General features: G+C 38.5%; 1 protein-coding gene across 6 annotated transcripts in view; it reads left to right on the plus strand.

The window, feature by feature from the left end:
• macrod2 (mono-ADP ribosylhydrolase 2) overlaps positions 1-27,526 on the plus strand; it is a gene marked incomplete in the record, with an annotated part of 450,891 nt that overhangs the window by 418,625 nt on the left and 4,740 nt on the right. For 2 of the 6 annotated variants that reach the window (XM_014005959.1, XM_014005962.1), the window contains 7 exon segments: positions 1,186-1,224; positions 3,761-3,817; positions 8,975-9,013; positions 9,457-9,501; positions 10,803-10,910; positions 11,824-11,892; positions 26,412-26,447. In XM_014005959.1, the coding sequence (XP_013861413.1) occupies positions 1,186-1,224; positions 3,761-3,817; positions 8,975-9,013; positions 9,457-9,501; positions 10,803-10,910; positions 11,824-11,892; positions 26,412-26,447 (393 nt within the window). 6 annotated transcript variants of the gene reach the window in all.

Here is a 27,526-nt window from a genome sequence, read left to right on the forward strand (position 1 = left end):
GTTTGACTGTATTGTTAAGGATTAAGATGTAAGATTTACATCAGTAGTACTAGGTACAGCTTTGCAATTTAGTTGACTTTTAAGCACAAAAATCTGGGAAAAGAAATGGTGTCATCTATTGTTGTCCATGACTAAATCACAAACATTTCCTGTGTGGACAAGGGTTTGACTGTAGCATTTGGCAGCAGTTGAAACACCTCCTGTTTCCATTCTTTTGCTGCTGTTACTGTATCAGTGGGCCTTCCTTTGTTTCCCCAAGCAGGGTTAGATTAATGCACTGTACCCTTTTATTCTGTGTTATACAAAAGAAAAGCCTGTCGTAGAATCCGCAGGGAGCTCTGATGGTTACATTTCTACAGAACAGATGACAACAGCCTTTCATCAAAGCGAGCGCGTTTCTTTTCTTGTTAACTACTGTGCAATCATTCCACTGAGTCACGCGCCATCATRTATATGCATACATAAGTGTGAACATTCCCTCACAGAATGTATGTGTTCCATTCATATGTTGCTCACACAAAAAGCAAGCACACATTGACTGGGCTTACAGTGTAGTGGCATGTCACAAAAGCACCTTGAGGCACGCGGAGCTGTGTAAGATCTGAGTGTTGATGGATCCATGTTTGTCTGTAGGAACTAGGAGCTGGGAGGAGGCATCCACACTTCCTCTTACCTCTCACTCTGCAGTTCCTCCAGAAGCAGCCTGCAAAGCCTTCTCCTCAACTCCCATGGTGCAGCTCAACTCCTCCATTCAGAAACACCTGTAGTTCTCTCTGTCGCTTTTACACAATAGGGTTAGAATGAAAAGGGTGGACAATTAAAGAACTTTTAAAAGGCACAGTTGTTCGTGCCAGCCCTTTTAGTCCATGTAATTTCAGGAAATAGGAGGTTTTGAGTCATTTCTGCTGAGTCTAGTAGTATGAATTTAATTGAAAAAGAATGAATGTGAACCCCCTCAAACACATACCCACATGCTTGGTCCTTTTGTGTAATAACTTGCTAAATCCAAGGCTGCCTGGTGGGGAAATTGGAAAAGGCATTGAGGGCTGTGGATCATGGCGACTGAAGGAGGTGAAAGAGTTTTAACTGGAAGTTTTCGGATATGTGAAAAAAGTGCCGGCTCGTTTTGTCGTTGTTGTATGGAGCATCATTGTTTAACACACCCTCATATCCCACCTCTTTCAGACAATGACATGGAGGTGACAGAGGAGCAGCCGATGGAAGGTGAGTGACAGAATATCTCACGGTTGCCTTTTTCACCTCAACACCTCCATTAAAGCAATACAGACGGTGAGCGAGTGCCGTAGCTCCAACACGTGACAGTGATTTGCTGGGTTTTATTCAGCAGATGGAATTGAATGTTTATTCATCTGCTGACAAGTTGAATCCCTGGCCTGACTCGTCTCAGTTAAAAATACTTTGTCAGGTGTGTTAACGCTGCGGGAGCTTTTATCCAGAGCTAATTCCTAACAACATTCTTTTCATCCGGCTTACGGACACAATGCCTTCAGACCACCTAAAGCGAGTGACAAAGAAGCGACAGAGCAACATCCTTGCATGGCCACAAGCAGACATAATGCGTTTATCATCTCACTATCTTGGCACATAGCCTGAAACCCACAGATATTGCACATCAGGATAAACTATTGACATTTGTCTGTGCACTGATGTCCCAAACAAGCATAAGAATAAACAAAAAGGATGTGAAAATTCTTCAACAAACGATGCAGTTGACAAGAGTTTAGCTCTGAATTATTTTTTATTATGAAAAACAGCTTGCTGCTTGTGGCCTTTTTCTCTAAGATACTTTGGGATATTGTGCCTAATGAAGGTTTTTTTCCCCCAGATTATAGGGGTATTTGCAACCAGAATATCCATGCTTAACCACTGAGGCTTTTGAAAATGTCATAGCACACATGCAGCCAACTAAGCAGAGAACACCATTAGTTTTACCGTCTGTCAAAAGAAGTGTTCACATTACAGTAAATGTAGAACTCAGGGCACTATCAAAATGTTTTTCCTACCAAAGTCACCCCCATGATTTACCAATTACACGCATCTGTGTTTTCAAAGAGATTCCATTTTGGGGCGAGCATAAAAGGGCTGTTTTATAAGTGCACTGTAAAATGTGATATTGCAGAGTGAAACATTGTGCACATAATGGCTAAATCATAAAGTCTTGGCTGAGAGCAACTGCATTTCAGATTTTGTCCAGTTCTACAACAAGATTTCTTTTGTGTTCCTCACCAGCTGTTTTACATGGTGTACAGTATAATAACAGAGTACCAGACCAGAACAACTGATCATTTCTAGCCCTCGTGCCGTTCCTGTCCTCCACCAGTTTGGCCTTGTTTGATGGGCCTCTTTGCTGGTGCCAGAAGCTGCCCTTTCATTCTGCTCCATCAGCCAGAGTTTGAATCAGTCAGCCTGGAACCAGCTCAGAAGTTCAAATGACTTTTATGCTCACGTGGAATGGTGCTTTTGGCACAGACAGTTGGCTGGATGTAGTCTCAAAGCCGAACAAGCTTCAATCCTTTTCTGTTGGAATCGGTTTGTGTGTGTGCGTGCGTTCGCGCGCGTGTGTGTGTTCGTTCAGCAGGTATAAATCAAGACCCAAAGAGTTCTCTCAAAGGATCATGTAACTTAGTCATCAGGGGGAAAAGTGTTAGAATTAAAAGCCTGTTTTCAACTGGAAAAACAGAAAAAAACATAAATCAATTGACTGGACATGCAAACCAAAGCTGGATGGTGGAGCAGTGGTTAACACTGTCACCACACAGCAGAAAGTCTGCGTGGAGACAACCAACACACTTTCTTACACCTACTTAACTAAGTTAAGTTGTAGAATTTAAGTTTCGTGAAAAAATAAATAAGTAAAAATACCACACCTGCTGCTATTGTTGTATAGATGTATCATTTTGCACACTGTCTACTGTAGCTGTCGATGCTTGTTTTTGTAAATATTTCAATTTTATTGTACTATTTTTCACTATCATTCACGCTGAACATCGGGATCTGTGCAACCAGTTTCATTACGTTTCATGGACATCTGATGTTTGTGTTTGAGGGAATGACAAATAAATATCCTTGAATCCTTGAACTAAATTAACTGAATATGGTAATTTTTCCCACATAGATATTTTTTCGTTGTTATAGTTGTTGGTTACCCTGTAGACATGATAGCTTTGTTCCTGTAGTATTTTAGTTCTATATTACAACAACATTTATCATCTCAGTATCACAAAGAACTGCAATGAATCATCAGCTTTTCAAGTATCATGTTTTCATGTTCTTCAAGCTAAAAATACATTTGGTCAAACAGACTCAAAAGCCTTGAAGCMCACACCTGGTTTAGTTGATAGTGATGACAGAGAAGAAAGTAAGGAAAATAAATGTAGGTTAGCTGCAGTTGATATCGTCATTGTGTTCTTAAATTATTTTGCACATCGCAAGTTTTTCTAGTAGCACACAACCCTACTGTATCTTTCCAAATGTTCAAAATGTGCACTAAGAAAATGTGTRATCGCGTTCTTCTTAAGCTCAAAATATGCTAAATTTCGATAATCCCTCCCAAATTGAAAACATTGGTGATAGAAACAATTCTTTTGAACTGTTTTCCTGCTACGTGAAATAACTGCTATGATGACTTTATCAAAATTGACTCACTCCAGCTGTCGACAGTTAATATTGACAAGAACTGTAACGAGAGCTGCAGCTTGTTTGTTTTTATAGATAACTAATTCTCAGTGTTTATTTACAGATAACACTCCGTCAACAAAAACCACAACCAAGGACGAAAGTGAGGACAGCAAAAAAGGTATGTTAACATWAGCGTGCGTCTCTTTTTGTTTTCCAGTTCTCATAACTGGCCGTCTTGTTTGTGCATGCCAAACACCAACACTGGTGTGGGAGACGTTCTGCGCTGAGATGTGTTTACAGAAAAATTTGCTGCTGTGTGTAAACTAATGGAATGTGCTCATGGTCGGTAAACCTTTGCTCTCTGGTGCCAAGCTCTTCAGGGAAATGAATACAAGATGAAGCTTGGTCTTTTTTTAAAAAGAATGTTTTCTTTAAGGCAAACTTGTTTAAGAAGCYATTATCTGGCTATTTTGCAGCTTCAGCCCCTTTGGATGTGTAATATTGAAACAATTATAGGCTTCTCCGATACGATGGACCAAAGATAATTAGATTCTTACACTGGAGGGTGTTAGTAGGCAATTAAAATCGTACACCATCCATTTGTCTTGAAGCCTTAAGGTTGTGGAGAATTTTTTGAAGATAACAGTCATGGTTGTTTTCTTTGGGGAATCTGTTTCTCTCACGGTCTTTGAAATGCTGGATCAGACAGTGCAGTCACTCCAAGGGCATCAATACAATTTATGTTGCTAAACAAAACACAATAAGTCAATTCTCTCTGCTCATACAAGATACCTTTCTATAATTTACAGCAGTGATTCAGTGTGATTCACAAATTCAATCACAGGCATTAGAAGGGCATAAGTATTCTGTAATAATCTTTAGAAATCCTAATTTATCAGGCCTTGCAGCTTAATAGTAACTAATCCATTCACAAAAGGCCTTGGCACAGCTTTCTAGCTTGGGAACAGTCAGTCCTTGAGACAACCTCTCTCATAGGGAAGGGATGAAATGATTTTGTTCTGCCTGTACTGTAAAGGTTAGGTATGGTTCAGTGTAGCACATAGGAAGGATTAATCATAGAAAACACTCAGATGTCACAGATAGCACAGAGCRGAGGGAAAGCAAGCTGGAAAAGCAGACTGTCAGCTGTGTGAGACAGGCGTTGGAAGATGCTTTAGTATCTCATGCCACCTCTGTACACCTGGGAAAAACCTGCTTTCACTGAAAACACACTGGATTTCACCAGCCTGTCTGCAGAACTGGCAACACTTCTGTCTTGATTTGGTGTAGTCAATATGTGGGGTTATATTTTTTTACATTAACTTACACTCTGCAGCAGAATTGGTGCCTGTCAATACGTCTCAGTGTGATCAATCACGTGTGTCATTGTCGTCAGGGGATTCACGCCTCCCCTGTTCTTGGGTTCAGCAAAAGGTGCTTTTAACCACAACACYGATGAAGAGAAAACTCTGAGGCATTCTGCACTTTTTTTTAATGATTAATACACTGCTAGTGGACTGGGGGGTAATTATAGAGCTTCTTTGCAACAGCTACATTTGCAATTGCTTTCTCACCTTTCAAGAAAAACACTGTGTGTAAGCTTAGTGGAGTAAAAGAAAAAAATAATTTGTTCATAATAAAACAGAAATCCAGCTGTATAAACAGATTTAGAAAATGTGCTACTGGTCATTTAAACACCTGTAGCTTTTCAATTTGCCATTACTTTATAATGGATTCTATAATAGCTTTGAAATGACATTTTACTGTTTGTTGAATATAATAGACAGTTTTAAATGTTTAATGACTATTTTACCTAAATAAAACCATATTTTAAAAGATATATGTATATACAATTTCTGTTGTTAGTTTCAGGTGTTTTTTTATTTATGACGTTAACATTTGATAGCTGAAATAATCCCTGTGTTTAGATTACCTACATGTGTTTGYGTGTGTAACGAGCAGGGCGGTGATGTAATCCACACGAAACAGAAGCACAGCGTGCAAAACCTTCAAGCTATATAAATAAAAATGAAGGAGAACGAAAGGGTGGATCTCACACAGAGGCAAATACTGTGGAGGTCTTAGGTGAAATATAAACAATTTAAAATCAGCTTAGTCGCCTTGTAGTGTCTATTATTTGATGTCAGATTAGAATTAGTGAGATTAGTAGATGTCACCAGGCTGGACAGTAAAAAAATGTAAAAACTGAGCCAGAAATCAATTCCTGGCATGCTTGAGCTTGCTGGGAATAACCTGATGAAGGAGGGGGGCTGGTGGTGAGAGATGGCTCCTCTCTGTGTGAGTGGGACTAGATATGTAGATTAATAACACGGTGTGGACTGACAGTGAGCCTCACTGTGGGATACCATCTTTTACACTGTGGCTCTCTGTCAAACATGGCTCACAAACACCTGCACTTTGCTCACACGCAAATTTCACATAAAGAAAAATYTCTGAATGATCGCAGATGGTTTTCCATCAATTTGGTTGGTCTTCTTGTCCCATCAATTTTTCAAGTTTCCCTCCTTTTGATTATATTTGTCCTTTGTCCTGGTTGGCTTTAATTAAAAGAACTACAAACCGAGTTGAGAGGTGGGGATCACAGACATGATATGTGTTTGTGTGTGTAAACTCTTGCCTTTATAACTTCCCTAAAAATATCTGCAGTTAATGTTACAGTAGGACAAAGCAGGTCAGTTGAATAGCAGGATGTAAACTGTGAATGTCCTTGTACCGCTGCATCCCTGACTCTTATGGCACCATAAATAAATCATTCAACTTTGTGTGAAACTAACGTTTTATCCAGAAATACACTGAAGCTTGATTAGAATACACAAGTGCAGGCGAGTGCCTAAAATTGCTGTTTTGTCACTACATTTCACAAAGTGGATTTTATGCGAGTATCGACACTCCAATTTTCACAGCGTTTGCCGGATCCTTCTCCGTAAAGCCCGTCGATCCATGATTTACAGTTATGACAGGATCATGAAGCAGGCGCGGGGAAAGAAAGCTGTGACAATGCTGCCACCTGCTGTGTGGAGCGCATGAATAAGCAGCATGTTTTTGTGTGCTTGTTGGGCTTTTTTTTATTTTATTTTGTGGGGAGACGGTGTTCTAATTGATCTCAACTTGGAGCCATTATAAATCACATCTGCCCAACACAGAATCTTTTGTGGTCTGGTGTGTGTGTGTAAATGTGTGTTTATCCATTATCTGCCCCCTAGCATCCTTTAGCACAAATTGAATACTGTTCCATCCAATAAGCCAAATACAAATGATCAAATAGCTTGGAGGAAATTACATTYGGCCCTTCCTCGTATCTGATACATGGATAATATGGATCACTTTAGACAGACAAGAACCTAGCATACTTTTTCTTTTTTTTTTCCAACTCAGAGGAAAGGTTTAAACCAACCTCAAGGCTAGGAAAGTAAAGTATTTTTTGCAGCCTGCTGTCTCTGGCTCTTTCTGAAAATGCCAATCACGATTAAAAGAAAGGGTTGCCATCTGTGTGTCACTGACATTCTTCGTGATGGACAGAGGTACTTGAGACAAACATGTGGCACTGGAAGGACTGGCCTTTTTTTCCCCTCCCATTTAATAGAGGCTGGCATTTTTATTGTTCTGAGTGCATGGCAAAATTGCATAGATATGAAAAAATGGATTCTCGCTGCAGCTTGTTAAAAAAGCAATTATAGATGCTGCACAATAGCCATTGTAAAACATGTTCTCTTATTGGTGTCATGGCTTTCATTTACTTAATTTGTCCCAAATGTTGTTGGTTTGTGTGTCTGTCTGTGCGAGTGAGGAAGCTCAGGAGCAAGAGGAGACTGAGAGGAACAGGGGGATTCATGTATAAAACTTTATGTTCATATTCTGCATTTTATGCATACATCAGACATAACGTTTTAGTGTTGTTGATTACAAAGGGTTGGGTCTCATCACTGCAAGTTAATCAGTGATGATGATGATATGCTTGTAAACTATTAGTACAAATCCCCTGATTGTTATGACAAAAGTTGTATCACAACTGAATCATTTTTACAGTATTAATATGTTCTTTTTATTCTTAGGGGAGGCCATATCATGGCTAATATTGTGTGAAAGCTTATCAAGATCGTTGTTTTTTCTCGTTCTGCAATTTTTGTGCTATTACAAAAATTTATATATCAAAACATTTGGTTCCTTCAAGACATTCGAGCAAAGACTTTTGGCACTTCAACAATTTATACTTTTGGAGAAATTTAGCATTTCTGGCCTTTTTTTCTCAATTGAAATGAATTTAGACTCATTAAAACCCTCCAAAATGTCATGTCTTTTTACCGTTTGATCTAGTTCTGYTCTGTGCTAATTTCAGCTTAGCTTTAGCTGATTTTAGCTTTTTTATCTTGTTCAGCTATTTTTCCTGATCTTTTCTGCTACTTTAACATTTCTTCTGTTCCTTTCTGCTCTTTTCAGCTATATTTCTACTCGTTTTACTGTTTACTTACATTTTTCGTTGTTTTTCAGCTGCCCCTTGAAGCTTTTGTTTTCACAGTTCAGGCGAATTTCAACAATCATTCAGCTAATTTTGCATTTCCAGCTCAACTGTTAAAATTTATTAATAGATCAGTGTTTAAAAATATTTCATCTCTGCAGCAGCTTTCAGCTAAATTGTTCATCAGTAAACACTCACACTGCGTTTTTACAGGAAATGCAATTTATCTGGTTACGGTTATAACCTGGTAACAAATGCATGTTTATAATGATACTGTTTTATACAATACTATTTGGAATCATTGGTAAGACAAGCAACTTGGTGAATTAGCACCGTTTCATTTCAAAAGTTTAAAAATAAATGAGGAAATAGAAATGACCCCAAATATAAAGAAAAAGGAGAGATTGTCTGATGATCTACTTCTCAACTGGTTGTTATAAGGAAGAAAAAATATATAAAGCTATTTTTTTACAGTTGGTTTGTTACAACACACTTGTGTTTTACAGACATTAGACAGGTTTGGAGCGACGTCGTKCCATTCAAGTGTTTTCAGCTTTGTTTGGACTCCGTATGTATTTATGTAGTATTTAACTTAGTAAAGGTGTTCTGTAAACATAGTTTTAGTTTTATACTGGATAATATGCAAAAAATATGTTTTGCTGACTTTCTAAAAGGAGGAGATAAAAAACAGGAAACGGAGCAAAGTTTTAAATAAGATGTTCGCTTCCTCCAAAATGAATCCCACACCAACGGATGATGAATGCTGATGATCAGTTGCTTTGTTTTTCCAACATGAGCGGCTGTCAGGATTCACATTCATGCTTATTTTCATGACAACTCCCCTCCCTTCCCTTTCAGGTGACGAGAAAACTGGTGATGAAGAGGAGGGCGACAATGGTAACGTAGCTCTACGGACCATTAACACGTGCTCAGCCTCTCTGCTTACCGCTGCTGCTTTGTGTCATTTGTCATCAAAAAATGGATTTTCTATTCGCCTCTCGGTTCTGTCTTTCCTTCCTGTATGCCACCACCCTAACAAAAAATAAAAAAGTGTGCTTATCACACAAGCTTGGAACAAAGAAATCCCTCAATTATGTATGGCTTTGGAAGTGACATTCTTTCTCTTTTCTTTTTTTTTTTTACCCCCCACTTAATTTATGCATGTCTGTGGTTCCATTGCTCTCGTACTGCAGTACAAAGACAAAGCTGCACAAAGAGTTGGAATAAAAAGGCTTTTTTGAGGTGATATCGAAAGCCAAGTTGATTCAACTCCAGGCACTCGCACTGAACCCAAATGTTTTCCACCCATTTGATTTTTTTGTATATATTTTTATTTCTAGATGCAGCACTAAATGAATGTGCAGAGATGGAGAGTCAGAAGCCAGGTAAAGTACAGTTTGAAGTCAAATCTCCAGCACAAACAGAGCTGTGATTAGATGTGAGTGAAGATTTCCACYATGCTACACATCACTTACTGAGCAGGGAGGAACACATTGAACTGCCTCTTATCTCTGGAGGAAATATAAATTGTTCAGGTTTGCAGAAATGCAGCGTCTTGCTTTGTTTTTTTAACTCCTGCTCAGAGTTTAAAGCTCAGTCGTGGGCAGCCTTGTTAAAACAAAAAAACAGCAACACAATTACAAAAAAATAAAAACAAAATAAACAACTTTAAATACATCTATGCAGCACCTCCAAGACTCAGATGTGTTTTGTTGTGCTAACACCAGGAGCTGTGAGTAAATGTGTGTGTYTGTGTGTGTGCGTTAGAAATTGGCAACCATTAACTTTGAGCCAGAACCATTTCTCTTTTCCGAATATCCTCTGTGCTGCTGGTATATAATTAAGATTCTGCATTTGCATACTGGCAGCGAGCAGTGCCTCGTCTCTCTTCTGTTTTTGTTTTATTCAAATCCCATGCCGTTGACAGCGATTTGACAGATAGAGCCCCTCGCTACATGAATTCTGCAGATTTTCTATGAGCAGGTTCGAGCAAATGCGGTCGCGGGATGCTTTCCAAGACCTAGGATGTGTAATTATCTTCTCAGGAGACATAAACAGAGAGTTAGGACCAAGGGAGACTAAAGATTTACAGTTAGAAAATGCAGCATTATGTTATGCTTGAGTGTGTGTTGCAGATGAAAACCAGCCATGGATCGATTTGTTGTGCAATTATGTGGAGTTCGATATTTTGTAAAATGTGATATTTGTGCACAGTCTGAAATCAGTCCAATTATCTGTTCTGTTTCTCTGCATTTTACTTGCATTAGCCATTTTGCACTCTTGCTTTAATCTTTAATTACTAATAACAGACCCATTAGAGCACAAGGTCAATGACTTTCACTTCAAAACACAAACGTCAGGTACTTCCGACCCAAGTGGTGCTCTCATCTCACTGCTTCACAACCAGTGTTTTAAAAGGTTTTCTTTCAAACAGACTAATGCATCAAAAAACATTACCTTGTGTGTCTAACAGGTTTCACTTCTTTTCTGTCAACCTTCATTCAAGCTAAAAAAAACGAGATCAGTTTGTTGGTGTGAAAATGTCTGAGAGTTGTCTGTCAGCCGTAATGAAGTGTGGACTCATTTTCCTGCCACGTGTTGCAGGATTTGATGTGAAGGCCTTCACTTCTGATACTGAAGTTAATCATTCAGAGCRTTCTGTTTTTGTTGGGTTTTCTGCCTCTAGATGAAAATGATCCTAATGACGAGCAAACTCAAGAAATGAGTGATGTTGAACAAGCTAAAGAGGAAGATGTGGGCAAGGTCAACAGCGGGGATAGCTCTGAAGATAAAGGTATACTCATGAGGAAGTGTGGCAGAATTATTTTCTCTGTTTAGAAAACAAAGTGTTCASTACAGCAAACAGATGTTCAGTCCTTAAACCCTTGATCAGGGGCAACAAACTGAGACTTTCAGTAATATCACAGCATCTGACAGCAGTTCAAAGTTACAATCTTTAAGTGCAAAGAAATTCTAATGAAATTTGATGGAAAGTTTTTGTTTTTGCTCCATCTTTTTCTTCAAATTTTATTTCATCCAATCTAGTTTCCAGAGCAGGCGCTGCCATCGGCTTCACAACAACTCCATTAGTTTTTTTGGACACATACTAAGCAAATGCTCCCTTCATAGGCTTTAAATTCTAGGCAATTTTTCAGTCATTTTTTGGAATATGACTGACACTTTCAAAGAAAGACCCACAAAACAGCTTTTGTGTGATTGTCGAGCAACGTTATTGACACAGTTGAAAAATGGTGCAAATCAAGCTAATAAAAATGTTGAAAGCRTTAAATATAAATATAGGTTTGGGAGATAGCTTTAGTCTTCTGTGCTTTTTTTCTACATACAGTTTAAAAAGTCTAACTTTTATGCAGCTCAGAATTGAATACTAGGTAAAYTGAATGCACAGGTTGAATAGAGGTGAGTCAGTGGTTTGTGGGGTCTTGAAAAGGTCTACAGAAATCAAATTAACTTAAAAAATATTATCAATATTTAGCCTTAAGGGTTACAAAATACTAAAAAAGGTCATAAATGCATAAATTCTAGTTAAAGTTTCACCTAGCTCTGATAATCGAGGGTCATGAGACCTGCACCTTTTTGTTGTCAGATGAAATCAGAAAAGTTTGGAAAACCACTGCAGTAAGAAAAACACGAAGACAGTATTGTCACATGAATGTAACAAGTAACTCAATCTAACCTCTACTTTTCAGCAGAGAGTGAGGAACCTGCTGCTGAACCAGAAAATGACGACACACCAAACACCGAGGTGGAGATGAAAGGTAAGATCAGATTTATTTTGTTGACTACATTTGTTCTCATCTGGTTTTAAATGATTCAGTGACTTTCTATTAATATAATTTTAGTGTTCAATTTKGTCTCATGCYGAGTAGTTTTTTTGTTTTGAAAAATAAACACTAGATTTTAACTGAAAACCATCGTCAGTTTATGATTACTTCAACATCCCTGTAATACAAAAAACTTTACGTAGAGCCCGATGTGGACCAATACTCTTCAGGAAGCCATGCTGAAAACCATTAATCTCTACTGCAGTAATATTGAACTTGTGAGTCACAAATCAGCTGATTTCCTACATCTGACCCAATCAAAAGCATCGTAGAACAAGWCACAACTTCTTGTTTTCAACCAATGTCCTGTGTTGACAGTTACAGGACATTAATCCCCCACTCTCAACAATTAGTACTGTCAGTCTAATACAATGTACAGTTCATACAAATATACAATGATGAAGGGTTTTTTTCATTATATTTGGACAGAATGCTTTAATCAAAACACTATATCTGCCTATTTTTCCACATATCTCTTTAATCCTCTGTTCGATGTGATGGGTCACATATTTCAACCTAAAATTTTAAAGTCCAGCTTATAATAATAATAATAATAATAACTATTATTATTATTATTATTAGCCTCCAAAGCAGAACAGAACATTAACATAATAAGCTTTAATATAATTAATGCATTTGGGACTATCGTATATTTAAATTATCATTTTGCCCACTGATATCAGGGCTGAAACTCTTGGTTGACAGTACTATTTATTAAGGGCGGGGGGCAAGTGTCCTAGGGGAGTAAATGTCCAGGGGGTAAGTGTCTTAACGGGGTCAGTGTTTGGGGGTTAATATTTGGTATGAACCAGTGTACTGGCCTGCAGTACTAGGTAGTGTTTAAAACTTTTGAGAAAAATCACCAAACTCAGATAGTTTATCAGTCTGTGTCATGAACCTCAACAGTCTGTGTTAAAGTTGTTGTTGGCAGTTTCATGTTATCTTGAAAGAATTCCATGAAAAGCACTCAGCCACTGTGGTTCAAGTTTTCTGAGAAAAAATTCCTAATTTTCTTGTTTGTGGAGACATTTCCTTGTGTTTTGAGGTAGTGGCTGGAACAAACTGTCTCAAGACTCAATGCCACGGAGTAGGGAGGTCAGAAAGCATTAGGAGTGGGATTTTCTTTTAACAAAATATAAAACATATTTTGAGTAATCTCTCTTTTAACTGGATGCTTAGAAGTTCATCTTTATTTATTCATGCTCCAAAAAGCCATCTATTACACACAAGCATCTGTCTCAGCTCAGCCCTCACTTAYATTTCTGACCACATATCCGTCTTTATTTACCCCCAATTTTTCTGTAGCAGCTCAGTTAATAAGTGTATTCTCTAGAGCATTTAAGGTTTGAATTTTAAACCCAGCTGCCTATCTCCCACCACTCCACTAATACAAAGGTCTGAGTCACTTTCTCACCTCTATTTCACTTTCTCTTTGACTGACATTCAATTAATTTGGAGTGAGAGTGAGCATTCCTGATAAATCTGATAGCCTCCATCCTCTGTGAGGAGCCAGTAGAATATATCCGACCCACACTACARACTTTTCTTCACTGAAAAGCCTCACTCCCGCCTGTTGACTGTCTTGGCTGGGCCTGCCACTATCTGTCACTGTCTTGCATACCATGAGCTGTGTACTGTGTGGCAGGCCTGTCAGCCAGTAAACAGTGGTGTCAGTCCTGATTGCAGGCAGATTGCATTTTGTATACAAAAGCAGGGCCTTGGACAGCCTGCAACCTAAACTGCTTCAGATATTAAATCTCATGCAGCCCAATAGACACGGCTTAGCCGCGCGTAACCAGCTATTCACAGGACAAGACCAAATGATTCCAGAGCCAATAGCTTTTATTAAAAATAATAACTGTAATCAGGCTGCCTACTCATAGCAATAGAGGTTAAATCTGCCTCATTGAAAGGAGTAATAAAATGCCTCACAACGAGGGGAGGAATGAGTAATGAATCAAGCAGAATATGAATTTGCTGCACACATTAACTCACAAATCCCAATGTGTGTGCTTTGGGAACTTCAGAGTTTTACTTTCTGCATTTTTTATTTTTATTTTTGTTAGCAGTCCATCACCAGTAACAGTTCGTATCAAACATCTGTTGCCAAATGAAGCAAGCAATTAACCGGGGTTCACTTGAAAGTCTGAATTTACACCAAATGACGTTTGCATCAGTTTGTCTGCCTTGTTACATTCAAGAGTTTGTTTAGTAAAACATGTTTCATATCAAACCTTTTTGGTAAAAGACTGCAGACCAACAGTCTTCTGATAAAYAACCATAGACTTATGCAAAACAATAGTTTAATGTGAAAGTTAAAGTAGTGTAAAGGTTTATAAAATAGTGAACTGCAATGAACCCTACTTTAGAACTGATCTAACCTTAACTAGCTTGTTTATTTGAAAAGTCCTTTAAACATACAAATCAATGCAGTTTCTTTTGATAAGTCAATACATTGCATTACAACCTGGAGTTTAAAGTGAATCTAAGTAATGATTCTACAAATAATAAAAATACATCAGATCTATAAAATTTTTTCAACTGACAGCCAATATTTGTTTTATTTATATAGTGCTTTTTACAGATAAAAAACATGAAGTGCTTTAGATTGAAAACAGTGCAAAGACTGAATGGATGAAAAAACAGCAACTAAAACCAAAAAGAAAAATCTCTAAAACAAAAATATTATCTGCAGTTTTTTTAACACTGTTAATGTATTGTAAAAATGAAGGGCGTTCATTCAAAACATGACTGAATAAACTCTGGCGTTTCTCTTCATTTGGGAAATTCTTATAAATACGTTAGCCTGAGAACTGTACAAATTATTTTTCTATTTATTAATTTATTTCCTTCTAAAAATAACAAAAATCCACTAAAAAACTAAGTAAATCAACAATTATTGAAAGGAGGCAAAGAAGAACAGTCTTATATCTGCCTCTTATTAAACAACTTCAAACAAACAACTTACACTCACCGGCCACTTTATTAGGTACACCTGWCCAACTGCTCGTTAACACTTAATTTCTAATCAGCCAATCACATGGCGGCAACTCAGTGCAKTTAGGCATGTAGACATGGTCAAGACAATCTCCTGCAGTTCAAACCGAGCATCAGTATGGGGAAGAAAGGTGATTTGAGTGCCTTTGAACGTGGCATGGTTGTTGGTGCCAGAAGGGCTGGTCTGAGTATTTCAGAAACTGCTGATCTACTGGGATTTTCACGCACAACCATCTCTAGGGTTTACAGAGAATGGTCCGAAAAAGAAAAAACATCCAGTGAGCGGCAGTCCTGTGGGCGGAAATGCCTTGTTGATGCCAGAGGTCAGAGGAGAATGGGCAGACTGGTTCGAGCTGATAGAAAGGCAACAGTGACTCAAATAACCACCCGTCCATTCGGATGGTAGGGTCAGAATTTGGCGTCAACAACATGAAAGCATGGATCCATCCTGCCTTGTATCAACRGTTCAGGCTGGTGGTGGTGGTGTCATGGTGTGGGGAATCTTTTCTTGGCACTCTTTGGGCCCCTTGGTACCAATTGAGCATTGTTGTAACGCCACAGCCTACCTGAGTATTGTTGCTGACCATGTCCATCCCTTTATGACCACAATGTACCCAACATCTGATGGCTACTTTCAGCAGGATAATGCGCCATGTCATAAAGCTGGAATCATCTCAGTCTTGTTTCTTGAACATGACAATGAGTTCACTGTACTCAAATGGCCTCCACAGTCACCAGATCTCAATCCAATAGAGCATCTTTGGGATGTGGTGGAACGGGAGATTCGCATCATGGATGTGCAGCCGACAAATCTGTGTCAACTGTGTGATGCCATCATGTCAATATGGACCAAAATCTCTGAGGAATGCTTCCAGCACCTTGTTGAATCTATGCCACGAAGAATTGAGGAAGTTCTGAAGGCAAAAGGGGGTCCAACCCGTTACTGGCGTGGTGTACCTAATAAAGTGGCCRGTGAGTGTAATCTCCATATTTGAGAAAATAAAACCAAAAGCAATTTGAAAGGTAAATGTATTGACACTAAGAGAGGAACAACGTGCGTATGTAGACTTGTAGGTCCTTTGAACAGCTTGAACAGCACCTGTTTGCTGTGGATGCACAGGTTTTATGATGACCAGCATTTCTCCAACATTATAAAGAGCAAACAGTGTTTGATCTTTGATTCAATCATCTATACCCAAAATAAATATATGGTTGTTTTAATAAGTGGTAATACTGGAAACGACAAAGTTTTTAGCAAGTGGCTGGAAGACTGCTCATAAACAGAATCCATTCCTAAAGATGTTGGCAATGGCAGCACTCGAATCCTCTTCTGCAGAACTTAGAAGATTAAAGAAATTTTGTTTTTGATAAGATCATCAGCTCTCAATGAGACACACAGACTCACTCTAAATAAGACAAACATCCATGGTGAGAAGCCAAACGTAATGCACCGGGAGTTCAGGACAGGATTCATGGTTCAGAAGGTAACAAATGCTGCTCTAACAAAATATGCTTGTCTTTGCTTCAACCAATAAAAGTGAAACCTAGCCTCTTTTTAATTTTTCAAAAAGTAAAAAAATAATAATAACCTGATTATTCATGTTTTYTCAGTTTATTTTGAAACAGAAAAACCAAAGAACAAACCATACATGGATTATGATAAAGGAAGGTTTCATGGATTAGTTTCAAACTGAATATGTTCAGTAGTGTCTGGGAGGAAACGGTGCATACAGACGTGCTTCATTGTGTTCTTATTTTGCATTTGCAGGTTTTTTAACAACAGTCATCACCCTGTTTTTCTCACTCAGCTCTGTGTTTCACCTTTGCAAGTGTGCATCACAGCTAAACATCTCAGTCCCACTTCAGTCACACTAAATAATACAAAGCTAAATAAGACACCTCTGTTTTATTCCTCTTAACGTGTTAATGTAATAATCTGTTGGTTCTACACACTCCCTCCTCATATAGAGAAAATACCAAGATGGGTCATCTGCAAACATTTCATCAGTTCAGATTTTCAAACCACGCCGCGTCTGTTGTTTACCTTTAGGTTTGTTTTTACCACTATTTACATCATGCATCCAAAATCAAGAATTCAAACAATACATATCAAATATATCCTGTGGGCTTTTCTCTTTTGAACATTTCTGAAGGCAGTTTTATATTTTTAGTCATCCTCCACCATTCCAATCATGTGGATTAGATATCACCCAGCACAAGCAATGAGATTCTAAGCTTGATAGTTGGGATATTATAAAGACTCCCTAAATTGATTTAGAATCCAGGCAGCCTATACGTATGAATATTCATCAAGTAATTTCAAATGAAAACGGGGCCTACGTTGTTATTGTTTTTGGAATATCTGCTCAGCAAGCCTTGTTCTGGAGACTTGCAAGAGTGGGCAGCCTGCTTCAGTGAGCTCAATGCAACACCCATAAATTAAAATGAGATCGCCTAAAGCTAGGAATAAATAAATCTGAGTTGTGAACAGATATTGTTTTTCCTTCATGCAGTGTGATTCTCTCAAAGGAATCAATAACTTTTGTCTTAGTTTCAGAGATAAGATTTAATAGCTGCACAGATTCAATCCTATATAAGGAGCTCATCTTTCTTTCACATCAGGTTTTTAGCAAGTTTTACCCATAAATCATTTGCATTGTTCACAATTGCGTGTCTGTTTCTAATGTATTACACCACTGGTCAGGTATTATGCAAGTAACCCTTTGTTAACGGACTAAAACACAAAGTTGCTGCTAATGGTGAAAATCCAACCTGAAAACTAAATTCTCTTTAACAYGATATTCTTCTCTTTGATTTCTAGTTATTAATGTCAGGGCATCAAAATGCTCATGTAAAAAAGCAATTTCATAATAAACCATATTCAGGTAGGAGAAAGGAGAGACGAGACCAGCAGGTCAGAATAACACTACATGAGAAGACACCCCTGGATTCATTTTCCTTTTTTAGACTTAATTATAGAGGTAAAACATACTTTGTTTAATTGTTTCTATCTCCAAATGTTCTGCTCCGGGGGACAGTGCGTGTTGCACGTACGGTATTGATTGCTACGACTACTAGCAGTGTGGCTTTGCCACAACTGCAGAGAGCTCAGCTGCATACACAAATGCCATATGGTGCACTCATGTAATGCATCGGCTCCCTTCCCTCTGATATGCACAAACATTTAAAAGAAAAAYGTTTCACAACAGAAGCACAACCATCTCAGTTTAATAACTGTCATGGGAATAGTTTCTATTCTTGTTTTATGTTATAATATTGATTTTTACATATTTAGCTTCCCCTGAGGATTGCTTTGATTGTAATAAAACAGTAAGCCAGCACAAATGGCTCTTCTTCAGCAGTTTTTGCCACTGGCARTTTGAAGGTTCACGATAAACTCCTTCAGCACAGTGACTCTGTATGGTGGCATTTAGACCAGCAAGTGGAATTTCTTTGAAATCCTTTTGCAAATCAAATGAGATTTTTTCCCCACCTCTTTTTTTTTTTACCAGCATGAATAATTATTCCCTAGAAATCATTGACATGTTTTGTCCAGAATTTGTTATTGCTAAAAGGCATTTTGCATTTATGGTCCCCCGTCTGCAGCAGCAAAAGGATTTCAAGCTTTACTTAATTGGTTGTTTTGTGGCCTTTTGTCTTGGTGTTTTGTGAGCAATGGGACACCAGTGATGTAAATCTAATTCAAGAGGGAATCACACTTTCCTGTAGCACGTTGTCAGCACACAATTAACTTTTGGCATGAAACTTCACCCTGTAACRCTTTGGGGCTCTTGAGGGAGCAAGCTGCCATTGACTGAAGACGTTTGGTTAAGCTTTCTAAAACTGGCTGGGAAAGTTAAGTAATAGTAGCTTCACCAGTCAAAGTCCTGCTCAGACACTCTGCCAGGGTGCCACAGATGAAACCAACAGCCGTATCATTACAGCTATTAAAGCAGCTTTTACCGCTGAGCGATTTGGCCTTTACCTTTTGTTTTAAAAAATGTTCTAATAATTTCAGATTACACTGTATTTAATTTATTCTGTTTATTTGATCAATTCTGGAGGAGAAACCAACATAAGTGTTTTTAATTATAGAAGCTACTGAATCGTTGACCATAAAGCCACCATTGAAAGAGAGATGTCTTAGATTCATGATACATTTTATAATCCGTAGAATCATTAATTAGATGCAAATTTATTTTAACAGGTTTTTTTTTTATTTGAAACATTAAACATTTTGAATGTATTTATTTTATGACCACAATTTTATTTATTAAATTGTCTATTTTAATTATTGTTTATTTAAAAAAGTTATTTTTTTGTTGAAAAGCCTGAGTGGTCTGTTGACTGACCATTGTATTTGTTCAAATAATTGTTATGGGCAGGTTACAATATAAAATGTTTGTCATAATCATGTCTTGTGATTATTTGACAGGAGTTTTACTTTTAAACTGTAAGTGTATTTAATTTAGTTATAATGCAAATATAAATTAAACCAAGATTTAGAATAATTATCCTTTTGATCCATGCATTGTTAATGTCTGACTGGGCCTCGTGCCACTTTATGTTCAACAAATTGGGCCCCGAGGTCAAAAAGGTTAAGAACTGCTGGTTTAAACTCCAGGTTGAGGCACAACAACACTAGAAAACCAAAAAAGGGGTGAATATGTTTGAAACTCACTGTATTTGAGCGTTTCAACACTTCTTTTCCTCTGTTTTGCCAACACTGATGACAAACTTCTTTCATCGTGGCAATGACAACACAACAAAATATGGTTATAAATATTAATTAACACATGTGCCTCGTTTATGCTGCAAATTAGAAACATGCAACCAATTGCAAACAAACTAAAACRTCAATTTTTGGGAAGACTAAAGATAGATGAATATGGATGGGGACATGTTACCATGGTGACGATTGTAATCTRCTGACTGACGGGGATGTTGATTGAAAATTTAGGTTTTCTTTGGATGCTCATTTGTTTGTTTGCCTTGCAATTCATGTATTATTACAGATGGTATCCTTCATCTCCATTTCATAATGTCTTTCTTTTGATGAGCAACACAGGACTCTGGTCACTTAGCGACCAAGTCTAGACCCACAGTGTGTATACCGTCCATTACGTGGGTCACCCCTGGCCCAAAAGCCTGTTTCAAAGAGAGATGGCTGCATCTAACAGGCTACAGACGCACTTCTCAGCCTTGCTTTGAAGCTCCTCTTTTGATCAGCTCTCTTCCACTGTCTCTACCCACTGTTTGAGTCACAAAAATGGCAAATGAATCGATTCWATGCACAGGCAGAATTTGTCAGCCGGCAACAAATGTGCCTTTTAAAAGTCTGAAACGTATCTCAAACGAACACACTAGCTTGCACAGTTATTAGGCGTCTATTTGGTTTGTGCAACTGAATGCAAACCTTAGGTCTACCATTAATCATTAGAGTTTAGGCTYAACTGTAACCCCCAATTAAACCGATTTCACACTCTGATTTAGTGTGGAATCTTGAAATGAAACTTTGTCTCAGCGGGACTGATCTCTAAGTCCTCTTAAGTAGTCCTGGACCTGATAAGATCGGTGATCGTGCCAGAAAATGTTTCTAATCAGGTAACAAAAACAAGAACGCGCACACACAGATTAAAACACTGATGTGTAATTCTGGTAAGACTTTCTTGTGAGGATGATTAGATCCAAGAGTCACTAACAAGTTTGTTTAGATTTTAACTGAGGCATGCGCTTTATTGGTTTATATTTTTCATATACTGACACTCTCTTATCCAAGTCCCTCTTAAAAAAGTAAAAAGTGTAAAGCGTTATGTGAAGATATAACCCAGTATTAGTGCAGCTCCATTTAGGAATTAATGGACCAGTCAAAGCAGGAAAAAATGACTGCCTGCTATTTTCAAATATGATTGTGTTTTAAGGGTTAGGTCTTTCAAATTTAAAAAAAGCTGCTTCACAGAAAAAAAATTTTTTTTGATCAATTATATCAATTTAAAAGGTCATTTGCAGGTCTTTTATGGTTCTGTATGAGAAAGCTGATGTTATAAGGTGACCTCTAAGAGAGAAAAAAGGCATTGCTAAAAAAAGAAACATTTTGACTTGTTAATTTCTGATGAAACATCTTAATTGTCCATCTTTATCACACTCAAACTCGGCTCCTGACACATGCCTCCGTTAGGTCGATGAATTCGGGCTGTTCTCTGTGACCTTTCACTGACAGACAGCTGCTTCGCTGCGCTTCTTGGTTTCACTTCAGTCTAGACACGCACTTTGATTATATTGAGCAGTCCAATCCATGATCTTCTGTGGAAAACCTTGAGCTGCTCTAAAGAGGCATCACTTCAAAACTGCAAATCAATGCATAAACTGCAAAATGTCCTCAGGAAGACTGAAAACATCCAGGTCTTCCTCTGTCTTAACGCCTCCCTCGGCCGCGGTGTGTCCCCATTTTGTTGTACCACAGTGGTTAGCCACATCGCCTAGTGTCACGTTCACTGCTCCACAGCAAGACAGCCTGCGCCTTGTTATAACAAACCACAAAAGGTATTGAAAACAGCAGCGGMCCCTCAAGCGGCGTAAAGGGACTCTAAAGATTATGTAAAGTATTTCAGTGAGTGATGAGAACGGAGCAGGCCACCACTGACAGCAGGTTTAGCAGGTATGTAGGTCACACAGGGGGAGGTCTCTCTTGCATTATTTCCTTCCGTGTCTATTTTTGTGTTGTCGTCTTCACTTAATCAGTTATTCACTTATTCCTTTCATGTCTGTATCTCAATACTCCGGCTCTTTTTTAAATCTCTTCTGTTGTCTTCTGACAGACCGTGGTGACTGTCTCACACTGCTTTGGTTAAAGTACAGAATAAAAAACAGACCTGAAAGAGAGATCACGAGTAATAGAAAATGTCATGAGAACTTTTTCATTSTTTTCCCTTTTTATATATAAAGGACAGTATCTTATCAAAGACAAGCCACTGGTCATTTTGCCCTCTTTTTTTGCAACATATGTTGTCAGCTGTACCTCCTTTCTCTCTTTCCATCACATGCTGTCTTCTAATCATCTTCCCTTCTCTCTGAGCAGTAGCTTAAAGCCCAGAGCAGATGGTGTCCTGCTCTCCTTTCACTCATTCCGAGTACTTTGTGTTTTCTCATCTTGTCAAGCATGGCCCAGGCTTGTGTAAAGAGCTCGGGTCTATTCAGTCTGTTTAGAGGACCCTGACCCAACTTGGATCCGCCCCACCACAGCCACCACCGCAAGGTTACCCAAACCCACAGGGGAGCACAATGCCACTTAGTGTCCACAACCCCTTGGCCTTTTCTTAGGAAGAAGAAAGCCAGAATATTAATGARTACGCTTTGGCTTTTCAGGAGGATAACACTGGAGAGGGGCAGTCAGTGTTTACCGATCAGGCTTGTTTTCATCTCTCCAGCCCGCAGGTCACAGCTCAGTGCTCTTTAATTGGCTCAGATTGTCAGACAGTGTTTCATCTCAAGAAAAAGAAAACTCCAGCTATCAAATGCTGAACCCCGCCCCCCTTCTAACAAAATCCTTTTTTACTCACTGTTTCAAGAGAGGCAGCTCATGCAGTTAAGCCATTTCCACAAGCCTGCACTACAAATTTAACATTAACATATGAAAATGGGCTGCTTTCCGCATTTACCAGCTCATTAGTTCTTTTGGTTGGGCACTTGTTGAAGTCCACCCGCTCTTGTTTTGCTTGAGAAGGGATGTCTTTGATTATCTTTGCAGCAGGCATACCAGGCCCAAAGCTATTAGTCCATGTAAAGTTCAATGAGAGGCTCTTTGATACTTGTTTAATATACATAGCTCAATACAGTCCAGACCCGAGGCCCTCAAAGACCACCCAGTTTACACTCTGAAATTATTCTCATCTCCTGGAAGAACTGCAGCTTCGACAGATACTGGTGCTGACCCTGACATTTTCTTCTTTTCTTCCTCTGTGAACTGTCCAGGTGTTTCACTAAACCCACAGAAAACAAAGACTACRCCAAAGGAAAAAGGTAGAAATGCCTTATTTCATTTGTGAAAGGCATCCAGTCTTGAGCGTTTTATAGCAAATACCAAGCTTCTATTGGGAAAAAAGGTATGCAGTCGTTGGTTTTCAGTAGGCCATGAACCAGAGATTGTGGCGGGTCATGTTCATTGTTTGACTGGGAGCAGCTGGACACCTGTGTGATCTGCAGGAGATCAAATTTCCAGGACCTGTTTGAACACAGCACACCAGTCTGCCAAACCCATGGTTTGGTGATCAAATGAAGTGAAGAAATTCTCCTGGGGAAGTGACACTGCAGGGCACAGACACTTTTACACCTCCATACCTCCATTGATTTTTTTTTTCAGCGATAAAGAAAAGGAGTTGAATTAAAGTCACTGAGATGTCCTGTGGCTGAGGGACAAAGAGAACCTCCTGTTCTGCCCAAGGCTCCTGTCTGGAACATTAGGCAGAGACGGTTCCGAGCTGCCATGTGGGTGACCCACAGGGATGGCCTCCTCTTTGGGCTGACTGAGCCTGAATGACAAGACCATTAAAACTGGTGCAAAAGCAGAACTGTTGGTAAAATGCTCTGACAATGAGGAAAATCTATCACAGAGAAGCTACTGCTAATCAAATGCATGTTATTTATAAGACGATAGTGGAAAGCGCTGTCCGGTTCAAACACGTTTTTTTCTGCTGCGGCTGATTATTGTTCTCCAGAGCACTAATGCTGACCAACAAAACACTAACTACTTCTTGTCTAATAAATGAATGGAGGGTAAGGGGAATGTAATTTTCTGCTTGTCTGCAGACGAGGCTGACTTATGCCCAACTCTCTTCCTTCCTCTCCTCCTGTGTGAAAATGTGARCACATGCACAATTTCCATCATCCTGAAGGCTAAAGTAATATAAAATGCTACAAATGTTGAAAARTTTTAAGTAGTTGACCTCTGTTCAGTATTGAATTTAAGATTTAGCATTCCTTGAAGGAATGCRTATCACCCACCAACATTCATTGACATTTTTTAACACTTAGATCTTGTGCTGAGAAATGGTGAAAACCTCACCACCTCAGGGCGATAATAAACCCGTCTTCATTTCTGTGAGTAGTGACTAATTACAGTAGAATCAGATCAAACGCTCTTTCAAAAGCTTCATTCCCCATCAGCTTCACAGAGTTTAGGAAACTTGTAAAGTCTGCTCAGTTTACTGCTGTTCTCATCTGTTTCTGCCCTCAGTTCACCCAGCCTCTCCTTCACCAGAAGACAGAGGCCCGTTTTTCTCTTTTCCCCCCATCTTGTTTATGTGTTTACCACAGCACTCTCGGATCCTTTTTCTAAATGATAGCCCCGCCGCTCTCAGCACACAGGAGCCAAATTAGAGGCCGAGAAAGAACAATGTTGCTGCTCCATCGGAGCTCCAGGCTGGCGGCGGGAATCTGGGGCCACATTGAACTGAAACTGAAGTTTTTTGTTTTTTTTGCTTTGTTTTGATTAGTGCTGGATATTAAAGGAGCAGGATAGTACCTCAGCACCAGGACTGTATTGTTTTTACCTCAGAGGCAAAACGTAAGCAGCATCTGGAATGAGGCGAGGGCTTCAGTGTGCTCCGTCTGCTGCACAGGTTGTGTTGTCTCATATGTTGGAGGCTTTGTTCCAACATTAAACACATTTCAGGCRTTCTAGCTTTAATACAAAGTAGGTGATTATATGAAAAACATGCTATACAGTAGTCAGTTATTGTTTGCAGAACTGATGCAATTTAGACCAGTGGTATTAGAAGAGCTAAGAGTATTTCATCAWATTGCATAGAACTGTATTTAAGGTTAAAATGATTTTAGTCTACAACTTTAGCATTAAAGCATTYCTTCAAGTAATATGCTTTTATCACTCGTTATTATGACCCCTGTATGCGAAGCAGGGGTCATATTCTTTTTGCAATTTTTTTTTCTCCAGAGATTTTTGTTCAACAATATCACAGAAACGGATGATCAACAAGAAATWTGGCAGGACTGATGTGTCCAACCTACACTGAACCAGCCAACTGTTTTACAATAGACCCCATATTTGAGGAGGGGGCTCCATCTAAAATAGGGGTGTCTGGACATACAAAAATGCTTATAACTCAAAAACTATTCAACATAGGAGCTTCAGATTTTTTRTTATTTAGTTCTAAAGAAGGGCTATCCATTGGACCCACCAATGAACCCCACCCCCTCTGAAYACCAACCTAAAACAAAAAATATGTTCTGCTGAGTTCTGATGCATTACATACCTGTGGGAGGTCATATGCTACAGCTATATCTATCTAGTTCTTTTATTTTTACACAAGTTATGTGAAATAAAAGCAAAAGCAAGTTTGTTTTGGGCTTTAAAAAACTCTGCAGGCTAACATTATTGTTGAGATCAAATAAAAAAAAAGAACCAAACTTTAAACCAGGARAAGATCCTTTAAATTATTTTTAACATACAGATTGTAGCTTTTTGCTGTGCGGACAGTTCAATGCCTCAGATTAAAAGGTTTGGGGAAAAATAAATAAAGCCTGAAACTGTAGCTGCTTCATCCTTCCTGCTTCTCAGCAGTCTCTTCCTGCCCCAGTGGTGCCTTCAAAAGCTGAATTGCATTCAAAAATGTTGCAGCAGATTAAATACTAAAAAACTGTATTTTATCCATAACCAGCATTTCATAGATCAAACTGCTACAGAAACAAAGGTTTCACGATGCCCACATGTTCTCGCTGAGCCTTTAAGGGCATCTGCAACACTGTGTATGCATCCAAACTGACAAATTACACACAGGAGCCTGCTTTTCCAAGTTATTAAATAACCTCGACTACAGACTTGTATCAAGAAACATATAGAACAATGACAGCTCTTTGAATTCCTCGCATTCTTCTATCATGTCTTAGCAGTTGTATTTGTTTACATTATCACAAGACTGCCTGGGGAGAGTGGTTATTTTTATGATGTGCTTTGTTTGGATGATTGTTGTTGCAAAGAAGGAAATGCGGAGGTTTGCTCAGGGAGTGACGATAAAGGAGTTTTGTGACTACAAAGGTAACAAGTAGGATGGGGGGTTGGTGCAGGGGCAGGGAAGAAGGGTCTCAGGCTGCCTAACAGGGATGGCAGTCTGTAATTAATTTTGCATGAGTCTCTCTTCCCTTCTTGTGTTTGTTTTGTTCTTTTTGTGAAGTATAACTCTTTGGCAGTGCAGTTCCAGGCATGGAAGACAGCACCCTGGCAGAAAAGATGAAGCTGCTTTAAAATTACTGGACTGGTTTAAAACATTTTAACAGGAGCTAATTTGCTTTAAAAAAATGGTGGTTTTGACTTTGAAAAGCAAGCAGYATATTAGGCAGTAATCACGTTCAATATATAGTTTTTTTTTTTTTTTACATCTACATGCATGAGCTGAAATAAAAAAATGATTGATGTCTGTGTCAATATGTGCTCTGCATTCCAGAAGAACCTGAGAACAACGCTGACACCAGCAACAGAAGTGAGTCGATTTAATGGCTTTATATATAAATTACACACACTACCAGCTGTCTTATTTAAATATTTCTCAACTTACTGATATGCACCAATTTATAACACAACATGAGACTTATACAACAGGAATGTTAGTAGAAATTAGTGAATTAAGTGGTTATGCATGTGTTTGATGCAAATGCATCGACAGAACGTCAGTGTACCAAGACAGTTTTGGGGTTAAATTTCAATTCATTGGTTTGTATCTTCAGACATACAGTATATTATAAAACTTATAAACATTATAGTGTAGTTGTGTCTGAAGAACTGATTCCCTCCATTTTTTAAAGCAGACAGCTCTCCTGGCTGGCTACACTTATTGTCTTTAGTGACACCTACAGTTCAGGAGGAAAATTGCAGCAGCAAACACCAGCTATGTTTACATGAACATAAATAATCAGAATAAACAGCTAATCAGGACATTCTGATCTGATTCAGCTTGACTGGAATGAATCTGTAATCCGAATGAGGGGGTTGGTTTATGCCGATTGATAATCTGAACGGCGTGCATGTAAACATTTATTCTGATCATGGAAAACTGACCTGACTGCGCACTCTATGTCTGACATATTTCTGCCTGACTAGATTATGTCGGGGAGGTAAAATTGGTCAGTAAATTCCTATTAGAAACTTTAATGAGCTCAAAATTTAGGAACGCCTAGATGGAGGAAAGTGTTTGAACACAGAGTYCGATAACGTCTACATTATTAAAACCTGGTGTGGTTCAGTTCTGGGCACTATCATGGAAGTAAAACTACAACTCTGCACACGTCAGTACTTCTATTCTCAATAAAAGCCTGATGCAAGTAAACACTCATGATCAGATGAATTAATTTTGAACCCATAAACGATACATTCAGATTATTCAATCCAATCAAMGAATTCATGTAATTAAAGCATTTAAATGTTCCAAGAAAAGTTACTTAGGTTTTATTATTTATAATGTTGAAAAATGAATTCTTCTCACTGCAGAGTTAAAAACATTTAATACATGTGCTGTTGGTAGGTTTATTTATTTATTTATTTATTTTTGCATAAAGCCTAATT

Source organism: Austrofundulus limnaeus, unplaced genomic scaffold (assembly GCF_001266775.1).
Source record: "Austrofundulus limnaeus strain Quisiro unplaced genomic scaffold, Austrofundulus_limnaeus-1.0 Scaffold33, whole genome shotgun sequence".
Classification (NCBI taxonomy): Eukaryota; Metazoa; Chordata; class Actinopteri; order Cyprinodontiformes; family Rivulidae; genus Austrofundulus; species Austrofundulus limnaeus.